General features: G+C 51.9%; 1 protein-coding gene across 2 annotated transcripts in view; it reads left to right on the forward strand.

Moving 5' to 3' along the window:
* The window catches only part of PHC2 (polyhomeotic homolog 2), a 103,346-nt gene extending 84,718 nt beyond the window's left edge, over positions 1-18,628 (forward strand). For both annotated transcript variants that reach the window (XM_082863616.1, XM_082863617.1), the window contains 6 exons: positions 8,634-8,836; positions 10,540-10,669; positions 11,506-11,620; positions 12,671-12,812; positions 13,764-14,040; positions 17,289-18,628. In XM_082863616.1, coding sequence (XP_082719742.1) covers positions 8,634-8,836; positions 10,540-10,669; positions 11,506-11,620; positions 12,671-12,812; positions 13,764-14,040; positions 17,289-17,443 — 1,022 coding nt within the window. In that variant the 3' untranslated portion in view covers positions 17,444-18,628. The remainder of the gene's footprint in view (positions 1-8,633; positions 8,837-10,539; positions 10,670-11,505; positions 11,621-12,670; positions 12,813-13,763; positions 14,041-17,288) is intronic.
* Positions 18,629-20,918: the final 2,290 nt, after the last annotated feature.

Raw genomic sequence — 20,918 nt, forward strand, 5'->3', positions numbered from 1 at the left:
TTCTACATCTGCCAAAGAAATGATTGCTATTAAATAGGGATTTCCAGTGTTCTAAGATGAATCCAGATGTTGAAGAGAGTCCCCGTTTGCTGTTAGACTCTCTCGAAAGCAAAAACCTGTTTCTTGGATGATTTTCTTCTTAGCAGTGAAATTTGTCATAGCTTCTCTTAAGAAAAGATGACTGTTAGCTGCCGTGTCATAACCAACCCTTCTCCAGTAGATTAGGAGAAGCAGGCCTGATGCTGAGTATTGAGACCGTTGGCAAGAAAATGAGAGTTCATGACTGCTGGGAGTTATTTTTAAAGCTCTTGTTGCATGGCTATTATGTCTCAAATACTGTATAATTATCCCTAGTTACTGATATCTTTAGCTTATTTGAAACCATCCATATGTGGCCTAAATCCACACAGCTATATTAAGACATTTTTAAACAATCAAAGCAACTGACACTGTAAATTAAAACAAAAAATGTGAATCAACTACCGTTTTTTTAAAAATTGGTTAAGTCCACATTTCCAGGCCTCCAGTAATCAGTATTAATCTCTTCTGTCAGCTGATTGGTAGCAAAGTAGCGTGATTGAAAACTTAGATAATGGTTATTAAAGGAAGGGGGGCAGAAATGATCAAGAAGTTTGATTTGCAAGGTAAGTATTATCTATCCCATTATATAGACAAGGACAACTGAGGTTTGGCTTTCTTTAGCACGTGCGTGTGCGCTCACGCTCGCGCGCTCTCTCTCTCTCTCTCTCTCTCTCTCTCCCCCCCCTCCCCCTCCCTCCCCCCTCCCTCCCTCCCTCTCCCATTTCTCTAAGAATATTAGTGCTTCTGCAGTTGGTAAATAAGAGAATTTTCTAAACATTTCTAGTTGGTTTTTTAACTGTTATAAATCCATCTTCCATGATTTTCTCTTCAGCCTTTTAAAGTAATTTCTTTTCACAGGCTAAACCGCCTCCTGGCATTATAAGAACCACTAGGAAAAGTGGTTCTTTATTTGTTCCTGAGTTCTTTCTTTTCTGGTTCCTGGGGTTCTTTTGTGTAATACCCTGGGACTCTTTATGAAAGAAATGCATAGGAAGGGAGGGAATCTGGCGATTGTCATGTCCTTTGGGTTAACGACTGTTGAAGGTGAATTGGGACGTGTGGTCTGCCCCAAAGGGCAGGTGCATTTCCCTTGTGTTGCAGTCATTGTCAAAGTGGAAGTAAGATTTCTTCCCGAAGCCTTACTTCAGGAGTGCAAGGACAGCACACTGAGTAGGCCAGAGCACCTGAGGAACATGAATGATGCCTGAGTTTGGACCAGTGCTCTGGGGCTGCCAGAGGCCAGGCTCAGTGTGCGTGAGACTGGGGCAGTTTCCTAATCTCTCGAGTCTCAGTGATGGGAGCCCTCCAATAGCCATGTCAGGCCTCTTCCACTGTGTCGTAACTGCAGTGTCTTATTTAATCCTTACCACAGCCATGTGGGACAGAGATAAGTACCCCATTTTACAGATGAGGAAACTGAGGCCTAGAGTAACTTGCCTGGGATTACAGACTAGGATTTAAGCGTAGGGTCTTTCTGATCCCAGTCTTAACTGCTGGGTAGCACAGCTTCTAAATGTAATCAGTGCCAGGCATTTTACATATATAAGCTCTAACATTCCCTGTAACCCTGCAAGGTAAGCAGCATGATTGTCATTTTTATAGACGGAGAAACTAAGGTGCAGAGCAGGTACCAAGTGCTTGAAGCTAGCTACACAGGTAATCAAAGATGGAACCAGAGTATGAACCCAGGTCTGCCCCAGTGCTGGTGGCCTTTCCACTCTGCCATTTTTCCTCTTGTCTCCTGTGATCCTGATGTCTCTAGCGGAGAGCCTCTCCTGTTGGTTCCAGACCTTTTGCCTTGTGAAATCACAGCGTCTGCTAGAGAACTGTGATGTTAGGATATCTGGGAGCCCTCGACCGCAGCCCTGGAGACCGTAGGGCTGCAGAGCTTTTTTTGAACTCTGTCTCTGGCTCCCTGCGGCTAGTGAGCCATCGCACGTTGACCAGCCGCAGGTGCTGCTGCTGAGTGGGACCTGGTCTTCAGCCTGGGCCGGGCAGCAGTGCTGCAGCTGTTTGGAAATCCCCCCTGGCTCCTGTCCGAGCCACGCGGGGGCGGCTGGCTGTCGCTCCATTGATTTTTTTCCTCCAGAGCTGGGGGTGGCAGCTTGGAAAACGTTCAGCTGTTTACAATTCAGCTTATGTACACTTTAGCTGGGGAGTGTGGGTGAGTCAGAAGGCCCGCTCTCTCTGCCGGTGTCCTAAGAGACAGCCTGAGAGTCAGCTGTATGGTAATGGCCGCCAGGGAGGAGGAGGAGCCCCCCCTGCCAGACCCAGATGCTTAGGATCCAGGAAGCCTGTCTGCTCTCCAGTCCTCTTAACCCAGACTCAACAAGGTCGCTCCGCAGTGACACCGAGGCGCGTCTGAGGCAACCTGGCCCAGCTTCCCTTTCATTGGGCCGCCACCTCCCTGGCAGGCACCAGGTATGGAGCCAGGGCCTTGCCCTCCTGTGACTCGGCAAAGCGCCCCAAAGGGATCCTCCTGTCACAGCTCTTTCTTCCCTCTCGGGAGAGGCCCCTAAGAGCAGAAGTGCTCCGAGGGGCAGGGTGATGAGGGCACCTGTGTGAGACAGCCACGGCCTGCTGTGCGTCCGGGAGCCAGAGGCTTTTCGTGGGTCTGACAGTAATTCGGTCCTTGGCAGGATTGCAAATGCTCCAAGCATCTGGCATTGGTACCTCCAGCCTTCTGGTTCTCAGGAGGGACCCTGGGTGGGAAGGGGCCTACAACTTTCCCAGCTCTCTAAGGGCTTCTTTTGTGCTTGTTTTAGAAGGTACTCTCTTCCAAATTAGGTGGTACCCACTCTTGCCTTGATTCTAAAATGCACACTTTTAACTATGCACCCTTTTCCTCCTCTGGGAAATTAAGATGTTAGACCCAAGGCCCTTCTAACTCCAGTCCTCTGTGATCTAGTGCCCCTGATCCAAAACGTCCACTCTTCATGCCCCAATCCTCCCAGCAAACCTCATCCCTAAATTGGGAGGAAAGCTATCTGCTTCTCTAAGTGATTCACAGCCGGGTGTGAATGGCCACAGGTGTATATTTGCATTTTAAAGCAGGTTGTTAACCAAATGAATCTCTTTAATGGAATACTCTGTCAGGGTCCCAGGACAGAGCCGCCATTCCTCCTTCCCTCTCTCTTCCCTCTCTGCCCCCTCCCTCTCCCCCTCCCCCTCCCCCTCCCCACCCCTCTCTCTCTCTTTCCCTCTGTCTCTCTTTCTTTCAACAAATTGGTGCTTAATGAGATATCTTACCTCCCTCACTTTCAGAGCAGCACTGATTTCTTTAGGGGCCCAAATATAACTAATGAGATTGTAAAGGGAGGCCACAGCCTTTCCAGAGGGCTCAGCCCTCAGCTTTCCGTGCTCTGTTAGCACCAGGTGCATCTGGTCTGTGTCAGCTGCTCCCTGTCTGGGATGTGGCTTCCCTGGGCGTCACTTTGCAGGTGCTCCCCTCAGGGTCTCTCTAGAGCAGGCAGTTGTTTAGGAATCCTGCTGTCACCCCTCCTGGCCACGTGACTGGCCTGCTAAGCTCAGGCACAGTGAGCCGGACTTCAGAGCCAGGGGCCTGGAGAGAACGCTCTGTGTTGTATAAGCGACCTTGTTTTGCCATTTGTCGAGCAGAATTTGTTGCGGGCAAATGATCCATGTTATCACCTATTCTGCTTCCTTGAATCCTGTATTAACTTCATTAGCTTTGTCTTTCTCCTGCTGCTGCCAAGCAAGGGTAGTTAGAAGTCTTGTAAATTAAAATACCCCTTTCTCCTCAGGTCTGGAGAAAGTGGAAATAGCTACTGGCCACGCTGAAGGGTAGAGGGAGAGGCTCTGCTTGCCCTTCATTTCCTCTGAAGTCAGGTCTTCAAGGCGACTTATTTTAGGGGCAAATAGAATGAGTGGCCAGGTCATCTGAAATACCCACAATAAATGTTAGTACTGAACGATATTTCAGCATAACTGACGATTTTTGCCTTACCTGTGCTTATAAAGAGCACCGTAACTGGTTCCGAAGTGGCCCAGATGGTGCGTGGCTGGAGCCAGCCTGACCTCTGTCCTCATTGGGCCGGAAAGCTCGGCCTCTCTGGGCACCTACCTCCTGGCCCCGGGGGTGGGGCCGTTTTTATAGGCGTCTCGGGCCTCTGCCTCTAGAGGTCATCATGCCTTTCCAAATGCCTGGAGCCAGCATCAGTGTTTCAAAGGGACCAGGGAACCCAGAGCTGCAGCCTTTGGGGCCAATTTAATGCTGTATCTCCCTTCTGCTGAGGAAATCCTCACTCAAACAGGAAGAACTGGGCTAAGGAATAGCTCTCATTCTTCTTTATAGCCAGGTACCCAGAAATGCCACCCCCGTAGGCAGGCATCAGCCCGGCTGCTCCCTCTCGTCATTATCACCTCAGAAAGTGATGTGCCAGTCTCAGCTGGTGACCGGTTGCTGTCGGAAGAGTAAGGAGATCTGTACGCTGGTCAAGAGTGAAGACGGAGGCCACGGGTTCCCCGTGCTCCAGCTCAGCAGCCGTTAAATGGCTATTATATATTGGACGCTGGGTTAGCCCTGAAGATACAGATGAGACCGAGACAGACCCCACCTAACGGCACCTGCTTTGCCTAGCAGAGGAGACCGGCCCTGTAGCAGATAATTTCACAAACTGGGCCACTGGGGGGGTCCTTCCTATTTTAATCCAGTCCCTATAAGGGCTGTTTCTGCCAGCGCCTGTGAGACCAGATTGAGAAGCGACCTACAAGGTTGAGGCCTATGTTATGTAACAGCTCCCCCAGAACACATTGTTTTCATTCTGATCCAAATACTTAGCCCTTTGTGGTCAGCTTCAATTGAAGGCTAGATTCTACTTCCCCCTTCCACCACCACCACTGAAGCTTGGCTTTATTTCCCTCCTGCAGCCTCTCCTACTCAGGGTGTCCTGGCCTCCACCTTTCAGATCCAGGTAGCTAACTCTGTATGAGGCACTTGAGACCTGTGGGAAACCCGGCAGCACTTACAGCCTCAGGACTGGTCAAGGGAATTGAGTAAGGAAGAATTCCAAAGATAGAGAATTTCTTTGTCTCTGTCTTCCGTCTGGCCTCAGGGCCAACAGGGCAGGTTTCTGCAAGTTTAAGCGGCTTTCCCTTAAGCAGGCTGCAAAGCAGTCTGGGAGAACGGGAAGCAGATTAAATTAATCTCAGTGTGCTGAGCTTGGCAGGGGGTGAGATTGTATATGGTCATTCCAGAAATAGCCCAGACTCCTCTGTGACTAAAGCACATGATAAGGTATTGCCTACAAGATGACTGCAAAGCGAAATAGCTGCAAACCTTTGTACAGTCGTAAAATGCTCTCCCTTCCGTCCCTTGGATTCTGTGTCTCCTGTAACCTGGCCCAGAGGTATAGTGGAGAGTGATAGCTTATAATGTTGTGGTGAAGGGGTTTATTAGTTTGTTCTCTTGCTTAATAAGATCCTTTTTTAAAAACTTAGATTCCCAAAAAGTCTTTTTCCTCCCAGAGTTAAGTATTGGCTCTGTAAGCCTCTGAGCTCGTGAATGTTTCTGTTGGCTCCTGTATTTGGCACGAGGAAGGACTCTGACCTCAGGAGCCCCCGCCTCGTCTTGCAGTGTACGTTAGTAGGCACAGATCTGAGAGACAGGAGGGAAGTGGGTAGAGGGGGTAAGGAGAAGAATCGAACAAGGTTGGAGAGATCCCATAAAAGGAGACAGGGTATCAGCAGCTGTTTGGTGATAAATATCAGTGAAAAGAGGGAGGTGGGCATGATCCCAGAATTCAGAGGAGAATGGATTAATTCCATAGAAGTATGATCAACTAAAACAAGGGAGTCACTCATTGCCCTCCATCTGTGCTCTCAGCGAGGAACGAGATTGTGTTCGAAAGAAACAAAACAAAACTCTTACCAACAGGATCTCTTGGATCAATACACTTGATATATTATGTTACTATTGATGGAGTACCTGACTTTAAAAGATGCTGGCAGAGAAGACCTAGGGTGATGATGAATTTGCAACCTTTTATATAAGAAGTCGTCAAAGGAGCAGAGGGAGTGTGGCCTGGAGGAGAGAACGTAAACTGGGCTCATAAGTGACATCCTTCATGACACCAAGAGCATTTCTTGAGTGTTTCCCAGTGTGCTAGCACTGCATTGCTATTCATTTTCTCACTTAGTCCTTGTAGCAACACTAAAGGGTAGGTCTTATTATTGTCTGTATTTTATAGCTGGAGAAACCAAGGGTCAGAGACAGAAGAGGACTTGTCCCTAATCCACTTGAGTGATAGAGACCAGTCTCTAAGCCAGGTCTAAGCCTGTGTTTTTGCCCATTATACAAATAAGATTAGCCTTGTTCTGTGTGGTCCTAAGAAATAGAACCAGGGTAAGTGGACAGAAATTAACAGAAGATAGAGTTTTGGCTCATTATAAGGAAGAACTTATTAATTGAACTGCCCAAGTTGGGAACAGACTACTTCAGAGGTAGTGAGTTCCTTTGTCATTAGAGGTATTCAAACAAATGCCAGAAAATCACTGGGTGGGGCTATTATAGGGAAGGGTCAAGCATTGGTAAGGGGTTGAACCAGACTTTCTAATCTTGTGACTCTATAATCTGTACAGTAGCTCATTAGCGAAGCCAGGGAATATTTTACTAGGCTCTAATCAGAGGGGAATAGCCATCATCTAAAAATAGGATTTTAACTTACATAGTAAGCTTTCTATTTTAACATTTATTCATTATTTTAAATAAAATACAGATTGTTTCTTTGCATATTTAAAATACTTTAAAATATACAAGCAAAAATGTAATTATGTAAATATAGACTGAAATATTTAAAATTTAAAAGCAAAGAAACTTAATTTGATTGATTGTATAATTAACTAAGTCCTCCTAGTTATTCATGGATTGTTAAGGAAAGATTTTTTTTTTCTAGTTCCCAAACACCTTTACAATTTTAGAAAGACTGATTTTAACGGAGAAATTTTCCATCCCTATAGAAAGGTCAAAAATGTCAAACAATTTTTTTCAAAGGACTATAAACACGTAAACGAATTTTTCTAACTTGATGGTATGACTGTGTCTCCAAAAAAATTAATTTTTAAAAAATCTCATTAATCACATCTCTTAGGTAACTCCTGCTCAGCTCTGAAATTTATTATAGTTGAATTACAGAGGCCTGAGTACTGAAGACATGTGTCATGGCCAACTGTTTTTTTTAACAAAAAAGATTTATCCCCGTTTACTGAACATTAGGACTACTAGTAAGAAAATGAGCCGGTTATAAACCTTTTCTAAAATGAGTTTATTTTGATTTCTCCATGCCACATAATTAGGCATCGTGAATTCCTGTTCTGTGGTGGGATTTTTAGATCTTTAACATGAAATAAGAGCATCTTCATATAAATTTTGTGCAAAAATTACTTAGCTAATAAATATACTGAAATTCTTTTTAAAGTGTGTAATACGTACATTCACACTGGGTTATGCTTACTGTCAGCAGGCTTGTTGCAATAAAGAAATGGCTTTTTCTTTCTTTTCTTCTTTCTTTGTTTTCTTTTTTAGGAAGTTCCAGGTTAAAGGCAACCTCGGCTTCACACAGTTGGCGGTGGTAGAGAATGGCCCTGGGAGGGGGGTGGGGAGAGAGTTTAAAAAGTGAAGAGAGGAGAGTTGCTTCTAAAACAGTGAAGCAACTCAGGAGAGGCACTGTTTGGAGTGGAGGAAAGGGGGTCCCTTGTGGTGTGGTTCTGTAAAGGCACCTCATCATACTTACTGGAGCTCTGTCAGGCTCTTCAGAGAAAGGCTGGCAGCCCCGTGGAGAGGAAATCTTAAGCAAGGCTCTCCTTGGAGGGAAGGAGTCTGTGGTTGGCCGAGAATCAGATTGGATGTGGAGCTGAGAACTGGACAGGAGGCTTGATTGGGGCAGGAGACCTGCAGGAACAGCATAGAAAACCTCAGCTCTGCTTAGGAGCTTCCTCGGTGGAGAAACAGAATACACGCATGTCTTAATGCAGTGATCCCAAATAACCGGTCTCCGATGAGGCGGATCTGTGTTAAAATGTTCACGTGGGGTTCAGTACTTTGACATTGCACAGCATGCTTAAAATCTAACCCTTTCCTGAGGAACCTCATAGAAGGTTCATTTCCTCTCTGCCCCAAACCCCGTCATGCCCCAAGCCCTATACCTAGTTCAGCTTTTCATCTTGGTTTTAGATGTCACCTTGAATACATTTTCTCCCTTGAGCAGAATGTTAACTTGTTTGTCCAGATCAATATTGACCAAGGTCTTAACTCCTCAGAGGCAGAATTCTTGCCTGTGTAACCTGGTTGGACTAAGCACAGTTGGGAAATTAAGAAAACACTGCTGGCGGATGAGCTGCATTGTTGCAGAACAGACTGTAGTCTCACTTGGTGGTGGGTCCACTGAGACTGCACCACTTTTGAATGGGTCACTGGGGGAGGGGACTGCTTGGTTTGCATCGTCGGGCAGTGTTGAGTCCCTGCTCTGCTACTGGCCTAGACCTGGTTCTGACCCCCGCCCCCCGCTTGTGTTTTCCTGCTTTCCCTTGTACAGAGACAGGGCAGGGCATTGTTCATGCACTGACCGACCTCAGCAGCCCCGGCATGACCTCAGGGAACGGAAACTCTGCCTCCAGCATCACCGGCACTGCCCCCCAGAATGGTGAGAATAAACCACCACAGGCCATTGTGAAACCCCAAATCCTGACGCATGTTATCGAAGGGTTTGTGATCCAGGAGGGGGCGGAGCCTTTCCCGGTACGGACTACTTCTTTTCCCCTCTTTTTTTTTTTTTTTTTTTAATAAGTATACTTTGGATGTGTATTAGAATAGCTTTACATTTCCATGTAAAATTTCTGAAAATGTGAAAAATTTGCTCTTTCCTTGCTAATTTTCCCCCAAAGGAATATCAGAGCCATTTGCTTTCTAGGATTGAGTGTCTTCCTAAGGTCCAGAAGGGGTCAGTGATTAAGAATAAGTGGCAAGACCCCTTGGTTGGAAGTTTCCACACAGACTCAGCCGTGTCCCTGCCTGGTGAAGTGCGAACCCCTTGGTTAGAAGGGGTTCACGTTGGGGTATTTGGTGCTGTAGGGTGATGGACTTTGGCATTCGGGTTTGAATGCCACAACCCCCAAATGGCAACACGTTGGCTGGTTAGAGAGCAAAAGGAAGCTGTGTAGAAGAGAATTCTCAAGATCTATCTGAATGGAAGACAAGCGAACAGAGTTACAGCCTGAAGCTTCTTTTCTGGGGACAGAGCCTTGAAAGGGGAGTGAATGAGGGGCACTCCAGAAAGGGGCACTTCATCAAGTGTCTCCAATTAAAGCATAAGACCACGGGGAAACACAGAAGAATCAAGAACATGGCTCATTAGAACAGCACCCAGAGCCAGTAGTGCACACTGTGAGTTGGTGAGACAGGTGGCCTGCTCTCTAGGTGGGAGGAGCCCAGAGCCAGGTGCACTCCAGCCTCTCTCGTGATAAACTTAACTGGCTGTTAGAGACACAACATCTTCATGGGAGGCCATCTATCTTTTGCACATTCTTTGGATCCACGAGTGGGGTGAATAGTCAGCCGAAGCCTCTGGGCTTGATGAACTGAGATGGGTGGACCGCCCTTCTAAAATGCCAAAAGACAAAAATGCCAAGACAGGTTCTTGTCCTCTTTCCCTCTGGAGGTCGGTCAAGGCCTGGGGCACCTTAGCTATAAGTAGCTCTAGCCCTGTCACATACCTTCCCTCATTAGACTAGGTCCTCCCTTTGGCCCCCTAGAGAAGCTCCAGAACCCAGCTGATCTCACAGGATCGATGCTGACTGGACAGCAGCCCCAGCATCGCCCAAGAGATCTGGCAACCAGGCTGCCTGCACAAAAGGCAACAAAGGGAGTGCACCAAAGAGTGAATCAGCTAGTCTGGGATCCTGGCACCACCGAGGGCCTTCGCTTTCCAGTGTGGCCCAGCGTCCGCTTTTCCTCTTCTCCTCCGTGGCTGCCTGTCCCTCTGGCTCGGGTAGGGCAGTGGTAAGGGAGAGAACAGTAAGGCATCCAGGAATGGCGGCTGGGTCTGTGTGTCACACATACAGTCACACACAGCCTCAGCTGTGTTCCTGCCCCGTGACGCGTGAGTGCTGGGGCCTGGCCCTTGTCCTGGTGCTGCGGGAAACCTGATCCCTGCCTCCATCTCTGTCCCCTAGACGCTTGGAAAAGTAGATATTCTCCTGACCTCCTAAGCCATCCATTGGTCCTGGGTTGAAGCCATTTCCATCCCTGTGCTTTGGTGGTCATCGGCATCTTGCCTCTTGAGCTAAACAGCAAAACAGGCCTTGAGCAGGGTGTACCTGGATGGTGATACAGGGGCGGGCATCTGTGCCTGGGTGCTTTATACATGTAATTTTGATGAGGCTGGATGGCAAGGAAGCATGCCCACCTGACCCTCATGGCCTCCATGTTGCCTTGTCCCCTAGGTGGGACGCTCATCCCTGCTGGTGGGGAATCTCAAGAAGAAGTATGCACAGGGGTTCTTGCCTGAGAAACTTCCGCAGCAGGACCATACCACCACCACTGACTCAGAGATGGAGGAGCCCTATCTGCAAGGTAGCGTCTCAGACCCTGGATGCTGGGGCTTCTGGCGGGGCTGGACAGGACTCAGCAAGGCTGGAAGGTCCTTTCCCAGTATCCACGGAGGGGCTCTGAGCCGGGGAGCGTGTGAACATGTCAGCTGACCAGACTGCCCTGTCCTGTGCCCGCTCAGCCCTGTCCCTAGAAAACGGACGGCAGTTCCTGCCCCTGGGGAACTGAGTGTGCCCTGCCTGTCTCCAGCCCCACTCCTGCCAGCCCCAGGATTCCAAGAGCGGCTTTGCCCGCGTGAGTCACTCGCCAGTTGTAGGCCTGCAGGAGCAGCCCCAGGTGGCTCGTGCCCTTCCTCTACCGCCTCGGGAGCCTGCACTCGGGACGGAGGCCAGCGAGGGCTGCACTTGCCACACGAGCCACCGACTAAGTGGAGGCGGGACGGGACGCCCACGTAGGCTGCAGAACTCCTGGGCTCTGTTACCCAGGCCGGCAGCCAACTGGACACCTCAAGGGAAGGGTGGGGTAGTTCCAGATCAGTGGTGACAGCATTGAAGCTTTCCCTGTGAGCCGCCTGCTCTCTTCCAGGGTCATAAAGAGGGGCGCTGGTTCTTCCCCACCCGTGCTTTGTCTCATAGTCCTTAGAAGCAGAAACTGCCGGGTGTCCAGGGGCCATCTTTGGACACCTTCGGATACTTTCCAGGGGTGAAACCACAGCCCTTCCAAAAATAGCGACAAAGCAGTTTGGCACTCTCCAAGCCGCTGCTGCAGGCAGGACAGAGCAGAGTGGCCCGGGGTGGGGCTGTGGGCAGTCCTGTGGGGACTACTCCTTGTCCGCGCTTACCGATTTTCATGCTTTTCAGAATCCAAAGAGGAGGGTACTCCCCTTAAACTCAAGTGTGAGCTCTGTGGCCGGGTGGACTTTGCCTACAAGTTCAAGCGTTCCAAGCGCTTCTGCTCCATGGCTTGTGCAAAAAGGTGAGAGCCTCAGCCCCTTCCCTTTTCTTGGGATTGCGCCTTGGTACCCAGCTCCTTATTTCCGTGACCTGCCTGGAAGCAGCATCCCGTCACTCGTTCACCAAAGAACTCCCATGAGCAGAGCAGGGCAGGTGGCAAGGGTCCAAGGGAAGGAAGCAGCATGTAGCTTGTCGGGCCCTCCTGGGTCCCACTGGCACCCGCCCTTGGCAGCTCCCATCTCCTTAGGGTTTACCGAAGCCTCCACCGGAAGCTTTGCCCAGAGCCACTGCGCTGGCTACAGACGTTTCCTTTGTGAGCGTTTGCGCAGCTTAGAAGACAGATGATCACAGTAAACACCGACGTTGTTTACTGTGGGCCAGCTGTGTGTGAGTCTCTGTGCTGGGTGTTAATATGCATCATGTCATCTGATCTTCAAAGTAATACTGTGGGGCAGGTATTGCTATCGTGCCCTTTATACATGTTAGGAAAACTGAGGCACAAGGAGAAGTAATTGCGCCTAAAGCCTTCGAGCTGGGGATCTAGACTTGCTGACTCTAAGCCCGGAGTGATCCTTGTGCCGAGAGGGAAGAGGCCTGAGCCCCCAGAAGAGAGGAGCTCTCTAGGCCCCAGGCAGAGACGCCCTGCACACCAGCTGGAATAGGGCTGTCCGCAGCCCTCCCTCCCCGCAGGCTGCGCTGGAGGGCCTCCCGCACCTTTGTGACGCTCAGGACGGAGGACACTAGTTTCCCGGCCCCGGTGATACGTGGAGTGGAATGTGGCAGCCCTGAGTTCTTACCGTGATCCGAGTTGTGCCAGGCACTTTGCATACGTTAGCTTATGTTATTGCCAGACCGGTTACAGAAAGTGAGTGGTCTCCTCCCCAGCGCTAGATAAGGAAACTGAGGGGCTAAGTGGCTTGCCCAGATCCACACAGCTAGTGCTGAGTGATGGGCGTAGGACTGGGGCGAGGAGGCAGACGCAGCTTTTGCCAAGTATTTTGGCTGCTCTTCCTCCTCCTGGGCCATTCGCCCTGCGACTGCCCTGACGGCCCTTGTTCCCCGGCTCTGGCAGGTACAATGTGGGATGCACCAAACGAGTGGGCCTTTTCCACTCGGACCGGAGCAAGCTGCAGAAGGCGGGAGCCACGACCCACAACCGCCGTCGGGCCAGCAAAGCCAGTCTGCCAACACTTACCAAGGATACCAAGAAGCAGGTGAGAGGCTGGCGGAGCCTGCAGCTCGTGCTCTCGGGTCCCCACCAACTTCCCTTCCTAACACGACCCGGGACGCCCGCCGTCCTTTTCCGCTGCTGGCATCAGTGCTGCGTCACGTTCTCATCTCTCATGATCTGTCAGGTCAAGCTGTCTCCCCGTGTCCCTTCATAGGTCCCTTCATTTAGACCCCTGGGTGCTTCAACTTTCCCTCCTCCGTGACCTTGCCCCGACTTCACCCCTTTCTTCCAGTTTGCCTCCATCCTTGACTTCCGGGGCTCCCCTGCCTGAAGAGACAGGCTGTCCAGGTAGCACCTGCCTTCCGAGGAGGGCTAGGTGAGAGGCAGCCGACACCCTTTACTTCCCCTCCTTGTTGCCTCTCTGAACATCAGAGCACTGAGTCCTTGAAGGTCTCTACCAGGAACGTGGGTATTTGTTCATTAAGTATGTTTTAGCACTGGCTGTACGTCAGGACCTGTTAGGCACTAAATCTCTTAAGTTGTGCTCCAGGAACTCAGAGCCTAGTATGATGCTTCAGACCTTATGTGTATTTTGCTGTTTATTGTTATTGTTTTGGCCGTAAACCTCTTTAAGAATCTGATGAAAGCTACAGCCCAACATAGACATACACAAGAAAATTTACATGCTATTTCAGGTGGTTTACAGACCATCCCCCTAAACCCACAGAGCCCTGGTTAAAAACCCCACATCTAGAAGAAAGAATAGACGTAGAATCAGATCCTTGCAGCATAGTGTGGTACATGCTCCAGTACTGGCACTGACTCTGCTTAGGATCAGAGAGGGGACGTGGCAAAAGATGCTTTTTGATCTCGAATTCAGATACATAGTAGCAGACCACGTAGAAAAGGGAGAATATACCTGCCTTTGCCCAGCGCTCTGTTAGAGGTGCTTTATGCCCCCATTCTGAAGAAAACCGTTTCTCTGTGCTCCCAGCCAGCAGGCACTGTACCCCTCTCAGTTGCTGCTGCACTGCAGCTAACACACAGCCAGGAAGACTCCAGCCGTTGCTCCGACAACTCAAGCTATGAGGAGCCCCTGTCACCCATCTCAGCCAGCTCATCCACCTCCCGCCGGCGACAAGGCCAGCGGGACCTGGAGCTCCCTGACGTGCACATGCGGGACCTGGTGGGCATGGGGCACCACTTCCTGCCAAGCGAGCCCACCAAATGGAATGTGGAAGATGTCTACGAATTCATCCGCTCTCTGCCAGGTAAGGTCCTTGGAAGTTCCACACCTGCCTGGAGTAGCAAGGAAAGCAAGGGTGTGAGAGACCTCACCTGCCGCCACCAGGAGAGACCGGGCAGTTCAAGGAGAGGCTTGGGTTCAGGAACGGGGTGTGGGGTGGGGGGCCGAGATGAGTAGGAGGAGGTGCCTGCCGGTAAGAGCTCACATTCTAGCATGGAGCGCCGACTGTAATGTTCCGTGGCTGTAATCTGCCGTATCTGTGGGCTTGGTGAGGGGCCTGTGTGAAGGTGATGACGTGACCAACCCTGTGTGTCTCCGGGATGAGTTGGGAGGCACGTCAAGTGGGAGTGGAGGAAATCGATCAAGGAGAACGTTAGAACGAAGAACGTTTACACTGAGTGACGGTGGACAAGCAGGCCTGTGCCGGATGGAGAGACGGCATCAGGGAGCAGCCTAAGCAGAGACACGCAAGCATGTAAAGGAGCCGGTAGCTGCACGTGACCCTGGGTGCGCAGTGCCGGTGGTCTCGAAGGTAGGATCTAGGAATGAGCCTTGAAAGACCTCCCATCTGCACGGCTGCACTCATCGGGACCAGAGCTTCTCCACTGTTTCTTCTGCCAGTCTCACCCAGCCACTGACCAGGTCAGGCAGTGGTGACCATAAGCCCGTTCACTCAGAGACCAGAGTGGGATATAGTGGTTAAGAGCAGGCTTCGGAGTTAAACAGAACTGGGCTCAAATCCTGGCTCTGCCACTTACCCAGCGTATTATCTATTGCTGCATCCCCCAGATTTGTTATGGCACAGGTCATGTGGATAAGGAATTCAGGAGTGGTTTAGGTGGGCAGTTCTGCCACAGGGATTCTTAGGAGGTTGCGATGAGGATGTCGGCCAAGGCCAGCCAAGGCCATGTGAAGGGTCACCTGGGGCTGTCAGATCTGCCAGGGTGCCTCACTGACACGCTTCCCAGGGAGCGTGTGGCTGCTGGCAGGAGGCCTCGGTCACTCTGCCACAGGTCTCTTCAGAACGCTCACGCTTGAGTGTTCTCGTGACGTGGCAGCCAGTTGTCCCCCCAGGCGGTGATCCAAGAGAGCAAGGTGGAAGCCACCCACCATGCCCTTTACGATCTAGCCTCAGAAATCACATTCTGTCACTTCAACAATATCTTGCTGACCACACAGGTCACCCCATTCATTGTGAGGGACTCATGAAAGCATGAAAGGGAAGCAAGGATTATTGGGAGCTACTTGGAGGCCGGCTACTCCCATAGTTCACCCCAGTGATTCATGTTCCTCCCTCATGCAAAATACCCTCACCCCTACCCGAGGCCCCACAAGTCTCATCCCATTACGGCGGAGGTTCGAGGTCCAGGATCTCAGCATCTAACACAGGTCCAGGCACGGATGAGGCTCACTGGGTCCAGCTCCTCAGGGATGATTCCTCTCAATCTGCAGACCTGGGAACGAGGAACGGGTTATCCACTTCCCTCCACAAACCTAGGATATGGTGGGATGGGCATCGGGTAACCACGGTAGACGTGCCCATTCAGGATGCCCCGTTCAAGAAGGGAGAACACAGGAGGCCACAGGAGTCACCAGCCCATACCAGGGCATGTGTTGGCATTTCCTTGGTTAGGACTCAAAGCCCGGAGTGATTCTCTTTCGCTCTTGGTTCCACCCTGAGTCATCCTTCCTTTCCCATGAAAGGCAGCCTGTGGAGTTGTTTTCTCAGTCTACTTCCTGCTGCTTTTATTTCACATTACCTCTGATCCTTTCCGTCCATGTGAGCAGTGTTTCTGCCAGACGATTCTCTCTTACTCTTTGTGGGCTTTTTATGAATGTTATCCAACAATGTCTTCAAGACAAGCCTTACTCCACATTAGGTTTCTTCTGAAGCCGAGGGACAGTGCCCTTAACAGTCTGAGGAGCTGGGCCGTTGAATGGAGAGGCTCTGTGAGGCACGCCCATAAAATCCTGAGAGAGCGTTTGATCCAACAGTTCTCTGAGGCGGCACCTTAGAGCTTTCTGCGGTCTTAACAAAAGATTTAAGTCACCCCCGCAGTTTCGTCTTTAGACTGTGTCTTTTTGACTGTGTCCTGGATTTGGTCTTTGCCTAGAAACCATTTCTTAATTTTAGCATCATTTGCCATCTGGAGAGGCTTAGGAGTTTCAAAATCAGCAAATCCACGCTCCTTCCTGTTCTCGTTTTCCTCGACCTCGTCCCTCCTCGCATTTCCCAAGGCCACGGTGGGAGGCCAGGTGGCACCTGCAGCGGTCTGCCTGAGGTCTCCTGAGCCCAAGCAACGTTCAGTAGGCGTCTCATGCCCACGGGGTTACCACCAGCAACAGTGTTGCTAAATTTTCTACTATTTCATAACCAGGATCCCTTTTCTTCCAATTTCCAGCAAGTTTCCTCACGTTCCTTTAAGCCTCTCCAGCAGTTTCCTCCAAGACCATCAGGCTTCTCACTCCCGTCTCTCAGGGAACCTTAGACCTTCACTGCCGCTCTCCTCAAAGTCCCTCCAGCTCCGGCCCGCTGCCAAGTCCAAGGCCACGCCCACGTGGTGAAGGTGTGGTGATGGCAGCACCCATCTTCCAAGTACCCAGATCTGCATTCGTTACCTGCTGCTGTGAAACAGATTACTCCAAGACTAGTGGCTTCAAACAGTAATCCCTTCTTATCTCGAGAGTTCTGTGGAGTGGCTTAGCTGGGCGCTTCTGGCACGGAGTATCTTTCAAGGGCTCAGTCACGACAGCAGCCAGAGCTGCAGTTTCTGAGGGCTTGGAGCTGGAGGACCCCCTTCCAAGGTGCTGCGCTTACATGGCAGGGGAGCTGGCTCTGGGCAAGAGGCCTCAGTTCCTCTCCAAGTGGGCTTCTCCAGAGGGCTGCTTGAGTGTCCTCACGACACGGTGGTTGGCATGTTCCAAAATAAATTATCCAGAAGACCAAGGTGAGGCTGCTGTGCCCTTTGTGATCCAGCCTTGGAAATCCCATGCTGTCACTTCCACAACCCTGTACTGATCTCCGGGGTCAGACCAGTTCACCTGGGTGGGGGGGGGGGGGAACAAGGAGGTGTCGGGTCACAGGACCATCTTAGAGTCTGGCTACCTTGGGTAAGTCACTCAGCCTCTCTCAAGCTGTAGAGTAAGAACAGCAACACCTTCCTCGAGGTGTGGTCACGAGGATCAAGTGAGATGATGCATCTGAAGGCAGTGACTGCCAAGCGTGACCGCTGGCAGCTCTCATTGATACTGTCTTTGGTCATGTCCCCTCAGGCTGCCAGGAGATAGCAGAGGAATTCCGTGCCCAGGAAATCGACGGGCAAGCTCTGCTGCTGCTCAAGGAGGACCACCTGATGAGCGCCATGAACATCAAGCTGGGGCCCGCCCTCAAGATCTACGCGCGCATCAGCATGCTCAAGGACTCCTAGGGCTGGCCGGGCCCCGGGCTCCTCCTCCCGACTGAGCAGAGCCAGCGGACACTCCTGGGGGCCCTCCTCTGGCTCTCAGGGGCCTTTCTGTGGGAGGGGCGGAGAGGCGGGCGGCGCGGAAGATGGGGCTTTATGCTTGTACATATTGATAGCACTGCTTCCTCCGAAGTCCCACTACGCTAGCCCCGCTCTCTTCCCCTCCCTCTGTCCCCCATTTTCCAGGGGGTATACGGTCAGGGCTCCCAACCTGAGTTGGGTCACTTCCAAGGGCAGCCGTCAGGCCTGCCTAGAGGCCTCGGAAGCCCTTGCCTGCCTTCCTCCACTTCTTTCTCCGGGCCCAGCTAACTCTTCCCGCTGCCAGCTTCTCCCACTGCAGCCTGTTTCTGAAGCAGCCAGAAGGGTTCTCCCCCCTCACCCTCTACAGGTGGAGGGAGAGAAGCTGGGCCCAGTTTGGCCACGCCTGCTGGCACAGACGCCTTAACGCTGTGTGTGTGACTGTGTGACCGTGTGGGAGCCTGGACTGACAGGCCGAGAGCCACCCTCTGGTATCTCCAGGTGTTTTGTAGCAAACAGCCACTTAGTGCTTTGTCCTGGACTCCACTCAGCCTCAGGATGGGGAATAGGAAAGAAGGGCCGCCTCAGTGCAGAGAGGCACGATCAGAAAGCGATGAAGAGTAGTGGGAGATTTTCCTTTCCAGATGGCCGAGGTGTCTCCGCAGCCCCTTCCCGCACTGTGACGTCCCCCTGACTGCCCTGCTGTGTCACAGGCGGCACTGAGGAAGCTGCTGGTGGGCCGGGCCGGGCCGCGCCTCCCCGTCTGCCCGCCCGCCCGCCCTGGGAGCCCAGCGGTGGGGCCCTGGGAACATCCAAGGGCAGAAGAGCTGGAGTGACCACCGCTGAGGTGAAGAAGGCAGCCTTCGGCCTCGGGTCCCACGCTTCTCTGCCTCTGGAACTTGCTGGCAGTGGTCTGAGCTGCCCGTGGAGGAGGCGGGGCAGGAAGGGCGAGGGCCTGCCTCTGACTTGCCCGGGCCTCTGCAGACTCCTGGGGGGAGTGGGACTCTCCCTGGGGGAAGGGTGGGTGCCCTTCTGAGCTTGTTCTATTCCCCACTCACACCCCCAGGCAGGGTTGGAAATGAAGGACTTTTTTAACCTTTTTGTTTTTTAAAAATAAATCCATAAAATCTGTTCCTTCTGTGCCTTTCTCCCCTGGGGATGCCTCTCTGTGGTCTTGAATAGCTACTTTTCATCTGTCAGGAGAGGGGTGGGTCCCTGGGTTGGGGGAGGGACCACCACCTTAACTGGATAGCATATCCTCCACGCTTCGCTGGGGCTGGGTCCTTTGAGGGTGCCCTTGGTCCCAGTCCACATGAGAAAAGCAGATCCCACCTCTGTTCTTCACATGGGTGTCCCCTGGAGTGCGAGGTCCAGGGCCCCTTCAACTCTGAGCCCCCCTACCCAGCACTGCCACCAGGGAGACACGATGCTGTTGGGCCAGGGATATCTGGCACACCTGAGGCAGAGCCCAGACCCTTCCCTCCGCCGCAGACACCTGTGGTGGCTGGCTGCAGCGCCGCGTCCAGAACTGCCCTTGCGGTGGCTTTGGCTCACTCGACCCCTCAGCGCTTTCTGGATGCTGCAATAGCAAACTATTAGGAGAGTCTCTGCCACAAGGAGGTGACGCCTAAGCCTCAAATAAAGGAGAAGGGCCTTCCAGGCGCAGACCGCTCACCGTTCAGTCAGTCTGTGACATGCTGTAACGGCAGGGCCCGGGGAGATAAGCAGGGACCTTTTAAGAGCCAGTACCCATATCTGGACGAGAACTCTCTGGAAGGCCTTTTAAAATGTAGCCACTACCCGGAGGAAGAGGAGAAACAAAACTGGTTAGTGGCCGACCCAGAGGGTGGAGCCAGGACTGGAAAGTCTGGTGGTCCCGGAGGTCGGGAATGGCGACAGGACAGAGGCCAGTGCAGGACCCTGGGCCGAGGGGGAGTGGCAGGGGGCAAGGACCTCAGAAGCTCGGGGAAGTCGGGGAAGGTGCCTGGTGGAGAGGGCGCCTCGGGAGCCCCCTGCGCTGCCCTCCCCTCTCCCGGCCAGGCGGGCCGGCCCACCGTGGCCCGTGCAGCTCAGCGAGTCCACGCTGGACCTCCACTTTCCCTTACTGGAGGACAACGTCGGGCCCAAACTGAGTTTGTCCTTATGTGTGTGGTGCAGAAGGGAACTAAAAGCCCTGAAAGAGGATACGGTGGATTTGCAGGGCTGACTGACACAGGTGAGTATCAGTGCCGTTTCTTCACTCGGGGTGAAAGGCCCCAGTTTGAAGGATGCCTCCTTCAACACGCATTTGCTCCTGAGAGTTACACCTTACACAGAATTTTGCAAAACTTTTTTGATCATGACCGACAGTTTAAAAAAATTTTCCCACCCTCATGTATGTACTTGAATATATATAACTGAAACAAAACAATCACAAAACAATACCTACCCTGATGTACAATACATTCTGATATTTTCAATTCCCTTCCTGTTCATATTTTTAAAATCTCAGTCATGATCCGTAAGATTGATTTCATGGCCCTCTAATAGATCATAACCTGCACTTTAAAAAAACCCTGCCTAGTGCAAGCTTTCCAGAACTTTTCCATGTAACTGCCTTGTGTGGCTCTTACCCTGTCCTGGGTGACTGGTGCACGTACCTGTTTTACTGAAGAGATCAAGGGCTCCTCAAGGTGAACTGTCCAAGGTCACACTCAGGTGACCGGCGCCCTTGAGATCTGGCTGAAGGTCCGCGCAGAACAAGGTTCTCCCTGGGTGGCAAACACCACAGTCTGGCCCGAGGACCACGACACTGAAGAGGGGCACGAGGAGCCCTGGGGAGGAAGAGTCAGTACAGAATGTCTCAACACCTCTGGCCAACCAGAGCTGGCCTCCCATCCACCCTCTTCCAGGTGGTTGGCCCCAGGGGGCTCCTCTCCGGGTAGTTCATCCCTGCTTGCTCCTGTGGCTGTGGTTTCTGGCAGATGGCCTGAAACTGCTTGGCCCCAGTCACCAAGAATGGGTCATTTCTTCCCTGGCTCTGAGCTGAGAAGGTTCTTGGCAGGCTGTCCCACCAGCTTCCTGTCATGGCAAGGACTCAGGTGAGGGGGGGACGCTGCCAGTATCAGGGGGAAGATGAGGCGGGACAGCTGTCCCGAGAGGAGTCCAGCCTGGTGGCCAGAACAGTCGAGGAGGAGGCACCAAGGCTGGCCTGCTGAGAACCAGCTGAGCCATATAGGTCCTGGGAGAAGGTGACTGGAGGACATCGCCCAAGGGGTAGAGACGGTCCAAGGAATGGGTGGGGGGGTGGGGGGAGGCTGCATCCTGGGAGATCTCGTGCCCGTGAAGAGCTCGGCGACTCCTCCTGCTGCCCTAAACTCTGAGCCCCCTCGGTGAGCAGAGAACAGACTTTGGGGCGCACCTTCCACTGCAACTGTGAGCC

Source organism: Leucopleurus acutus, assembly GCF_964270905.1.
Source record: "Leucopleurus acutus genome assembly, chromosome: 2".
Lineage (NCBI taxonomy): Eukaryota > Metazoa > Chordata > Mammalia > Artiodactyla > Delphinidae > Leucopleurus > Leucopleurus acutus.